Source organism: Vulpes vulpes, chromosome 11 (assembly GCF_048418805.1).
Source record: "Vulpes vulpes isolate BD-2025 chromosome 11, VulVul3, whole genome shotgun sequence".
Taxonomy (NCBI): domain Eukaryota; kingdom Metazoa; phylum Chordata; class Mammalia; order Carnivora; family Canidae; genus Vulpes; species Vulpes vulpes.
In genome coordinates this window covers 22592988-22604690 of record NC_132790.1, presented here as the reverse complement: position 1 = coordinate 22604690, position 11703 = coordinate 22592988, and the positions used below count along the sequence as shown (strand labels likewise).

At 34.9% G+C, this 11703-nt stretch overlaps 1 protein-coding gene across 1 annotated transcript; it reads right to left on the bottom strand.

Moving 5' to 3' along the window:
• Nucleotides 1–2897: 2897 nt before the first annotated feature.
• Nucleotides 2898–3839, bottom strand: OR51A4 (olfactory receptor family 51 subfamily A member 4). The gene has a single exon (XM_025988832.1). The coding sequence runs from the start codon at nt 3837–3839 to the stop codon at nt 2898–2900; it is 942 nt and encodes a 313-aa protein (XP_025844617.1).
• Nucleotides 3840–11703: the final 7864 nt, after the last annotated feature.

Sequence of the window (11703 nt, the reverse complement as noted above, 5' to 3'; positions counted from 1 at the left end):
TAGGAAATAATAAGCTCTTTTTTGCTCTTTTAAATTTATACAGTGTACCATCCCTTGCAATGTTTTCCCCAAATCTCTCATAATTGGCCAATATCCAACAGAAAAACAAAACAAAAACAACAAAAAATAAAACATCATAATTTTTTAAAATCTTTAAACTATTGTCCCCTGGTAAGGTTCATATGCATTCCACGTCTTTGCAGTCTCTTATTGTAAAGGAAGAGTATTTTTAGCATCTTAAAAGTGAATTCTTTTACTTTTTCCAGAAGTTTTCTCAGTTTTCCACTGAGTGCCTTTCTGAAGCACTTCCCTGACAGCAGATTATGCCCAAATGCCTTGGGTAACCATGGGGTTAACCATTTCTTGTTTGACAGTTACATTTAGACAAGGGTTTCTAATCTTTGACACTATGATATTTGGGCTGGATAGTTATTTTTGGTAGGCAACTGAATCGTGCATTGTAGAGTGCATCTGTAGAATGGGTTGATAGCATCCTTAATCTTTACCCAGGAGATGTTGATAACACACCTCATCTCCCAGGCTGCAACAACCAAAAATGTTTCCAGATATTGCTAAACATCTCCTGGTGGACAAGTTGTTCCTAGTTGAGAGCCATTGTTTTAGAAGGCCCAGAGTTAGGCTTTCCTTCCTCCAGGAACATATGGAAATAATCATGGTGACCATAAAGTCCTCCCACCATCACTGTATATTTTTGTAGCTTCACCTTGCTTCTGTCTTATTATATTAAGGAGGTCAGAAACAACATGAAACAGATTCTCTTTGAGAGTGCTGAGTATGACATGACTATATAATAAACTATGAGTATTTAATAGCTTCAAATCCATTTTATTATCCCTCCTCTTATTAACAGACACTGTCAAAGGCTTCACTTTGTGCCTATCTTCACACTGGGAAGCTATGAGCTTCCATTTCTTACAATTAATAAAGTATGTCAACACGTGCTTTCTTGTGCTATAGACTCTAATGCCCATGGTTACATCTGTGAGGTTATGGAAAGTTATGTACCTCAGACACAGAAGCACTTAGTTACCTGATCTGATGATAGAATTGTGGAAACAGGCAATGCTGAATATGAAAGCTAAAATGTAGCCAAATAGTACTATCCTGGGGTATAAAAGATAAGGTGTGAATTTCAGCTTTTGATGTCCTGTGTGCATGGAATTCAGTAAAACAATCTCTCAGAGCCTCAATCTCTTCAACTGAAAAAATAGGAAGAATGATCTATAAAATTGGGCATTGTGAGAATCAAAATAGAAATATGCCTGAAAATGCTTAGAAGTATAGGTTGCATATATTAACATTTCAAATGCAATACTTTTTTTGAAAGTTTTCCATTAATTGTGAGACACTATCACCTTACCGGCTGATTATTTTTAAGCTTTGTCACTGCTGGAAGTTATCTCATGATTTACTTGAGGATAAAAGTGCAGGAGATTAAAACTGATGTGGTTAGTGGAGAGGACCTGGGTCAATGAATAGGGATAAAAATAAAATGTAAGAAACTTATTCTAGATCCACAAAGTTTTTAGGTCACATTAGGAGGAGATTTGGACTCTTAGTCACCCATCAAACCCAAGACAAAAAATTCCTCACTAATCCCATATTATTTTTTCCTACTTTCAAAATCTTTGAGTAGTTATGCCTAATTTTGAAATAAACAACTTAAGAAACTCATATCCCATCTAAATGGAGTATTTTTGAACTCTTCAACAAACAGTTCCATTTATAAAACATGGCCTCATTTCCACATGCACTTGTGAACAGTTATTTATTGGAGATCTATTCTGTGCCAGAATTATCCTAAATATTAGGCACAGAGACACAAATAAAATAGATATGGTCTCTATCCCATTGATGGCACACTCAGTTTAGAAAATAGAAATGAAAAAAAAACTTAAGCTTTATTTACATAGTTTATATAATTGAAAATCATAATAATAAGTATCCTGAGAATAAATAAGCAATAAAAAGGTGTTTTTTTTTAAAGAAAGTCATACTTTGAACTGAGAGTTCAGGTAATCAATTATGAAATTATGTTGAAACTTTAAAAGGTGAATAGTAAAGACTTAAATGAAATTGAGGACAAGAACATCTAAGAATAAAGATCAAATGTAAAAACTTAAAAAAAAAAAACAGAACTATTTGTAGATTCAAGAATTGTTCAGAAGGCCACTGTGGCTGTCATTTATCTGCGAATGTTGGAGAGATAGAGAGGGCCAAGGACATGTGTAGATTTTTAGTATGTATTTATAACATTAATTCTAATCCCAAAGAAGTTAGAGTACATGTTTAAAAGAAACAGTACATCGTTCAATTTTCCTTTTAAAAAGAGAACTTTCATTTATATAGAACATCAGTGAGAAAGCAGCAAAAGTAAACATTTGGAAACACAGAGTTATTGCAATGATTCACTAAAGAAATATTGGTGACATACCAGGGGATTAAATAGGAGATAAAATGAGGAGATGAATTATAATATAATTTGGATCTAGAATAAAATAATTTAGTATAGATAGATTGAATATGATGATGAGAAATAAACTTCTGGTAGAAAGTAAATTACCATATCACTATCTTGATTAGAATGCATTGCTTTTATCACAGATGACATCATAAGGCATCTATTTTCTTTCTTTCTTTCTTTTTTTTTTTTACTGGGATGGAGACCTCAGAAAATATACTTCTTAAAAAAAAAAAAAAAAGAAAATATACTTCTTGTTTCTTGTTTGATGTTCTTGTTAAGTATCCAGTTTAAATCTTATGATAATAACAAGAAATTGTATTATTTATTTGTGGCAAATACTAGGTTTTCTCAACTCACCTTTAAACTCTTATCAAAGACATTCCCCAAATATGTTTTCTACAATATATGACTATTACATCTGCTTCTGGCATAATTTTGCTAAAACTCTCACTCTTATTTGCCTGGTTTTCACACAGTACACAATGGGATTCATCATTGGAGGCACAAGTAAAAGAACATTTGCCATGAGAACATTGAAGAGAGGTGAGACATGTCTGACAAAGCGGTGGACAATGGCAAGGTTGATGATGGGCAGGTAGAAGATGATCACTGCACAGATGTGTGAAGCACAAGTATTGAGGGCTTTGAGCTGCTCATTTAGGGATGCAATTCCCAGCACAGTCTTGAGGATCAGGATGTAAGATATAGCAATGAGCATAAAGTCTACCATAAGACAAAGTGCTCCAAAAAAGCCATAGATGACATCAATTCGGTTGTCAGAGCAGGCCAACTTCATGACATCCTGGTGAAGACAGTAGGAATGGGATAATTGGCTCTTACTGCAATATTTCAAACTTCTCAAAGTGAAGGGGAAGGGCAGCACTAGAAGGACACTCTTAAGGGATAATACTATTCCTATTTTGGCAACTCTGACAGGAGTCAGAATGGAGCTGTATCTCAGAGGGCTGTGGATGGCTAGGAAGCGGTCGAATGACATGATCAGAAGCACTGAGGATTCCACTGCTGTGAATCCATGGATGAAGAATTCCTGGGCAAAGCAGGCATTGGCAGAAATTTCAGGGGCATTGAATAAGAAGATCCTTCCCATAGTGGGTAGAGAAGAGAGAGACAAGCCCATGTCAGACATTGCCAACATGGAAAGGAAGTAGTACATGGGTTCATGCAAGGAGGGCTCTGTCTTGATGACAAAAAGAATGGTGCAGTTTCCCAAAATAGCAAAAAGATACATGCTGCAGATGGGGATAGAGATCCAAATGTGTGCATATTCCAGCCCTGGCATCCCAACCAAGAAGAAGGTGGTGATTTCAACATTTGATGTATTAATAATAGACATGATGCATTTAGAGGGCTCTACACAATGAAACAATGAAACAGATATTCTTGAGTTGATAAATATGGATATCTGGAAATCTGGTAGAAAAAAATGCAGTTGTTGAAATTTTGGCTCTTTGTTAGCTCTTTTTCAGCAGAACAAAGTATTTACATGGCTATCATATAGTGAGAAGTGGATGTCAATTTAGACTAAAATCTACTTACATAATAAATACAAAACATTTCCTTGGCCATGTTTTTCCTATAGAGAAACTAGAAATATATTTTGCATTCAGGTTTGAATATAATTTCATTTTCTCTGTGAAATATTAATGGAATTCTCTAGTATTTTTTGCTTTAATATCCTAGATAAGATGTTGGGTAGAATATATGACTTCTAGAATGACACTATGAAGGAAGGCAAAGGAGTCTCAGAACTCAATTTCTTCCTACCTCTTCAAATTCCCACAGGTGTATGATTTTGCAAACTACCCTTAGTTTTATCCCCTGCCAAATGAAAATTGTTGGTTATTTAAATATCCTTTAAAATTTTTCCATTATTTTCAAATCATGTCAGTATTTGTAAGGACAGTCACCACAGAGATGAAGTCTCATGCTCTCCTGGCCTGGAATTTGTGACCACTTGTGTGGTGTTGAGACTAATAATAATGAAGTAATCAGTATCACAATTTAGGAGAATCTGAATTCTGTTGAAGACTGAGTCCCTAAAAGGTAAATAATCCATTTGCAAGTCTCTGAAAGGAAAAGTTTTCCTAGAGATGTGGCCTTTGAAGGCTTCTGCCCACCCAAATGAAGTTGTATGTGGTTGATTGCCAAGGAAGAGAATGAAAGCAAAATAGATGAGCTATGTGGACACTCACCATAGAGTGGACATTTTGGAGAGTACTTCTGAGAGTACTTGAAGGATCCCAGAAGTGAATGACAAGTATGTCACCAAAGGTGCCTCCTTATATACAAAGGCTTGTCTCAATATCCCAAGGGGGCATTGAACCCTGGGGGTGGGGGAAGTGCAGCCAGGATTAATCTGTTCTGAGAATAAAAATAAACATGTGCAGATGCAGTAAATCCACAGAGATGGTTAATACCAAAGAAATAAAATAGGTATCTAGGCTTTGAATTAAGGACCATTTTGGTTGGAGAGAGTTCCTTAATAACCAGAGGTGGTAAAGACATGGTAAAACCTGTGCTAAGTCTCTGACACTTCTGTTGGGTATTTGGCTCAGATATTACTCCTCTGCTCTGTCAAAACAGAGTCAAAACAGAAATGCTGTGAGTTGAATCTGTGCATTCAAGGAGATAATGAAGGGCAAACACCCTATGATACACATTTTTAGCTTAGGCTTAACTCCTGAAGCCTGGATCCATCCTTCCAGGTACTTACTCCTAGACATCAGGAGCCCTTAACTGATTTGATTGATTAAAATTAATTTGTTCCAATAGACTTCATTTTCTCCTTTCCAATTCTGACCTCTTCTTAGGGACCATCTCCATACTAAGCCTTTATATGTAATATTTTATAAACCCCAAATCTGGTCCCTTTAGTCTCTTCACGCTCACATCTTGCATAGTAATAGCCAACACTTATTGAGAATTTAAATTGTTTCACCTATGGACTTTCCTCCATTAATGGATAGTGATTTTGAGTCTTAAATCTTTTGAATAGTGACAAGTACACTTATTATCTTCATTTTACTGATGAAGAAAATGTTTCTCAAGGAGATCAGATTGTGTCTCCAAGATCATATAGTGGTTGTGCAGGAGAGGTAAGGTAGGAACTCAGGTCTGTTGGATGCCTGATAACTGAACATATTTCATGCAATGAGGATGGTCAGTCAATATTTATGGAGTTGTGGATTGAATGGGTGGTAGAATTCTATAGTTTTTTCTTCATTCTAAACTGCCTGTTAATTCTAGGGAATTATATGGAATATATAACCTCACATTCGTTGACCTTTGCAACAAAGAAAAGAAAATACTTATTAAGGATTCCAGAGGAAATGGTCTTGAGACATATATATATATCTATATATATCTATATCTATATATATATCCATATATATATATATATCCATTAATACATGGTCTTGAGTGGGAGCTAATATTGAGTTGATCAAAAAGAGAAAGTATAACAAATATTACCGTAACCCTCTGTAATAATCTCTCTTTAAATTTATGGTAGTTACTTTGTTTGACACGTGTCCTATTGTGTTCATCCTCCTTGGAAATAAGTTCCCTTAGCTATGTTGTCAGAAATTCTCTACCATCAAGTCTTGCTTTATCTCTGTGCTTTCCAATTCCTCCTCATAAAAGAGATGGCAGGATATATCTGGGTTTTTTATTATTATTGTGTGTGTATGTCACAATTGTGATAGTAGTGTTTGTTATGTATTTGTTGGCTTATTGCCCAACTTTGGAGACTGATTCCACTTGTGCTATGACAATATCAATAAGCTACAACAGGCCAATTATCATATCTATTATTATTATTTTGGTATGTTCAGTCTCTAGCACATTGAATGGCATGTGGTAGGTTAGAAATGTTTGTTGAACGAAGAATGAATGAATGAATTGCATTGTAAAAAATGGCATCTTAAATCCTATAGTATTTTTAACTTTGTTATCTTTAGTTCTTTCCTATTTGGGTATGCTTGCTATGGAGTAAAAGGACAGATTTTGATAAATGTAACATCTATTCATATGAATTTTTACCGTGCAACCTGGCATTATTTTATTTCTGTATGTGTCATTTATATCATTTTGAAAGTTTTATTTGCATGTAGAGAATATTTAAATATTTCAAATATAGAATATTATGACACAATTGGGTGAATTATACATATATATGATAATTATTAACATTTGATCATATAGATTTGAAGCATTATATTATATTATATTGAATTATATTGAAATTCCTTTTGGCCCTGTGTACCAAATGTTAATAAAAATATGCATGTCAAATAGACGGACAGCAGGTTAAGCTATCCCTCAATGGAAACATATGGGTAAATTCATTTATTAGGAAAGAAGAGTTGAAAACAAAGGTATAACTTCCATTATATTCAGGAAGAGGGATTTCATGGGTCATGTATATGTGCAATCAGTTACAATAACTTACACCTGGATGCTTGTCTCTATTCTTAAGTACAACACTCCAAAGATGACTTTATTTTTCCATAATGATTCACAATTATTACTAAGCACATTGGTTTGTAATCACTAGTATAATGATGCTTGTATTTTCTGTGAACTACCCTACATTCCCTACAGCTCATTATGTGAATTGATTTTTTATGTATCCATTATCATTTTTCTTAAGTAATGGTCCTGACATAATTATTTTCCACTGATGTCACTCTGCCGTCTCTGGCAATTCTAGTAGACAAGTAGGTTTGTTTGGTTTATTTTCATTTATTCCTTTTTGTTTGTTTATTCCAGTCAATTTCAGCAATTTTCTGAGAAAGAGAACTCCTTACTTTACATATTGCAGTCATAATGTTTGAGGTAGGGGCATAGGAATTTGCCACGACTAAATTTGTCATTGATATTAAACTCATCTCTTATTGGTGCTTTTGTTTACTTTGGGTAAATACCCAGCAGTGGAATTACTGGGTCATATGGTAGTTTACTTTTAATTTTTGGAGAACTTCTGTACTGGTTTCCACAGTGACTGCATCAATTTGCATTCCCACTAATAGTGCATGAAGGTTCCTTTTTCTCCACATCCTCATCAAAACTTGTCATTACTTGTCTTTTTTATTTTAGCTATTCTGGTGGATGTAAGATGACATCTGGTGGTGGTTTTGATTTGTATTTCCCTGCTGATTAGTAATGTTGAGCATCTTTTTGCATATCTGCTGGTCATTTGTACACCTTTGGAAAAATATCTCTTTAGGTCCTTGGCCATTTTAATTGTCTTATTTGTTTTCTAGGTGTTGTGTTGTATAGGTTCTTTTTTTTAAGATTTTATTTATTTATTCATGAGAGACACAGAAAGCGAGAGGCAGAGACACAGGCAGAGGGAGAAGCAGACTCCAGCAGGGAGTCCAATGTGGGACTGAATCCCAGGACCCCAGGATCACTCCCTGGGGCAAAGGCAGACGTTAAATCACCGAGCTACCCAGGTTTCCCTGTATAAGTTCTTTATAGAATTTGTCTATTCAGCCCTTATAATATATATCATTTACAAATATCTTCTCTCATTCAGTACATTTTCCATTTTGTTTTATTGATATTTTCTTTTACTGTGCAAAAAGCTTTTTGTTTTGGAACAAGTTCTAGTAGTTTAATTTTGCTTTTGTTTCTCTTGCAAGAAGACATACGAAGAAAAATGTTTCTACAATTGATGTCAAAGAAATTATGGCCCATGTTTTCTTCTAGGAGTTTTTTTGTTTCACATCTTACATTTAGATCCTTAATGCACTTTGAGTTCATTTTTGTGTCTGATGTAAGAAAGTGACCCAATTTTATGCATGTCACTCCTCAGTTTTCCCAGCATCCATTTGTGGGAGAGACTTTCTTTTTTTCATTGTATATTCTTGCCTGCTTTATGGTATTAACTGGTAAGCATGGGTTTATTTCTTTTTCCATTCCACTAATCTGTATGTCTGTTTTTGTGCCAGTACCATACAGTTTTGATTACTATAGCTTTGTAGAAGATCTTGAAATCCAAGATGGTGATACCCAGATTACTCCATATTTTAAATCATTTCCAAATGTATTTATATTGCTCTTATTTTCTTTTCTGTACCAGTTAATTAATTTGTAGAATAACTGACCCCTCATAAGTGGGGATCTCCAGACACACTTTAATTGATTCTTTGGCTTTACTCTCAAACACTCATATCTTCAAAGCTGATTAAAATCAAGAATATTTGTTATATATTTAAAGTTTATTAAAAATAGATTGCAGGGATCCCTGGGTGGTGCAGCAGTTTGGCGCCTGCCTTTGGCCCAGGGCGCGATCCTGGAGACCCGGGATCGAATCCCACGTCGGGCTCCCGGTGCATGGAGCCTGCTTCTCCCTCTGCCTGTGTGTCTGCCTCTCTCTCTCTCTGTGACTATCATAAATAATTAAAAATAAATAAAAATAAAAATAAAAATAAAAATAGATTGCAGATGTATACCACATCTTCTTTATCCATCAGTGGACATCTGGGTTCCTTCCATAGTTTGGCTATTGTGGATATTGCTGCTATAAACATTGACTTACATGTGCCCCTTCAAATCACTATTTTTGTATTTTTTGGATAAATACCAAATAGTGCAATCTCTGGGTAATAGGGTATTTCTGTTTTTAACCTTTTTTTTAAAAAAATTTTATTTATTTATTCATGAGAAACACAGAGAGAGAGAGACAGAGACAGAGACAGAGACACAGGCAGAGGGAGAAGCAGGCTCCTTTCAGGGAGCCTGATGTGGGACTCGATCCTGGGTCTCCAGGATCAGGCCCTGCACTGAAGGTGGCACTAAACCACTGAGCCACCTGGGCTGCCCTATTTTTAACCCTTTGAGGAACCTCCATGCTACTTTCCACAGTGACCATACCAGTTTTCATTCTTGCTAACATGTAAGATGTTCCCCCTTTTTCCACATCCTCACCTGCATGTTTTGTCTCCTGAATTGTTAATTTTAGTCATTGACTGGTGTGAGGTGGTATCTTTGTGGTTTTGATTTGTATTTCCCTGATGCTGAGTAATGTTGAGCATTTTTTCATGTGCTGTTAGATGTGGTATATTTATATATATATACACATACACACATATATATCCTGTATATATATGTATATATATATATATATATGTGTGTGTGTGTATATATATGTATATGTGTGTGTTGTGTGAATATTACTCAGCCATCAAAAAGAATGAAATTTTGCCATTTACAATGACATGGGCAGAACTTGAGTCTATTATGCTAAGTGAAATAAGTCAGTTAGTGAAAGACAGATATCATATGATTTCACTCATATGTGGAACTTAAGAAATAAAACTGATGAACATTGAGGAAGTGAAGGAAAGTAAAATGTGATAAAAACAGAGAGGGAGACAAACCATAAGAGTTTCTTAACTATACAGAACAAACTAGGGGTTGCTGGAGGGAACAGTGGATGGGAGGATAGAGTAACCAGGTGATGGGCATTAAGGAGGGTGGATGATGTAATGAGCATGAGTATTATACACAACTGATGAATCACTAAATTCTATCCCCAAATTAATACTACATAATATGTTGACTAACTTGAATTTAAATAAAATCAAACAAAATAGGTTGTGAATAAAATATAATAGAAATGGAAAAGTACAGCAGTGTAGATGGTTTTTTCCCCAGGAAAGCACAGTTATGAAATGCACATATTCACATGTAACCTAATCATATTACACTTGTTTTCGTTTTACAACCACACATGCAAATATCCCTGTATGTAAATACTTACATGTATTTGCGTGTATGTATGTGAATTTGTTTTTCTGTATATTAACAGAATAGTAATTGATCTGTATCTGTTTCATTAAGGAAAGTGTGGATTTAGTCCCTGTAAGGCTCAGTGTTCTCGAGATATCAGGGAGCAGCATGCTCTTCCTAGAACCTCTAAAACAAGCATGCACATCCTACATAAACACTTAGAACCATTTTACTGTCTTAAATGGTAAAAGTACACTGCCAAATAAGACCACTGATAGACATAAAAAACATCTACACTCGCGTTTTAATGATTTATCATACAGCTCTTATTAGTTATTTCTAAGGCTAAAAATAGCTCCGACTTTTGTTGGAAAATGTGTGCATTTTTCTAACATATATATTTGTACGAGAACAATCCAGGACAAAAAAATCATCGAAATCCCATAGTAGGGTTTTGTGAAATAGAAAATATGATCATAATAATGAAAACTTGAATAAACACATAAAGTTCCAATTACTTTGCTAGGTACTGACAAATACAAAAGTGAAATTTTGCTTCTTAAGTCATTGCACATTGCTTCAGGATAATAAAAAAAAAATACTGTTTCTTAGGATCAGAGCAGTAGTAAATAGAAAATGTTATACAGATTTGGATGAAGATAACTAACCCAATATACATTTAAAGGAGGTAGTATATGGAGTCTATTGCAAACAATTGAAAATACAAATAAATGAAATATTTGCATATCTATTTTTTACATTTAATTTAAATCATTTTACGTATGTGAATCTTGTATCTCCAAATATATCTCATAGACCTATAGGACAGGGGAATTTTTATTTTTTTTATTTTTTTATTTTTTTATAATAAATTTATTTTTTATTGGTGTTCAATTTACCAACATACAGAATAACACCCAGTGCTCATCCCGTCAAGTGCCCCCCTCAGTGCCTGTCACCCATTCACCCCATCATCCGCCCTCCTCCCCTTCCACCACCCCTAGTTCGTTTCCCAGAGTCGGGGGCTTTATGTTCTGTCTCCCTTTCTGATATTTCCCGCACATTTCTTCTCCCTTCCCTTATATTCCCTTTCACTATTATTTATATTCCCCAAATGAATGAGAACATACACTGTTTGTCCTTCTCAGATTGACTTAATTCACTCAGCATAATACCCTCCAGTTCCATCCACGTTGAAGCAAATGGTGGGTATTTGTCGTTTCATGTGCATGTTGGCCATGTCTATGTCTTCCCCTGTGAGACTCTCTTCATGTCTTTTGCCCATTTCCTGATTGGATTGTTTGTTTCTTTGGTGATGAGTTTAAGAAGTTCTTTATAGATCTTGGATACTAGCCCTTTATGTGATACGTCATTTGCAAATACATTCTCCCATTCTGTAGGTTGTCTTTTAGTTTTGTTGACTGTATCCTTTGCTGTGCAAAAGCTTCTTATCTTGATGA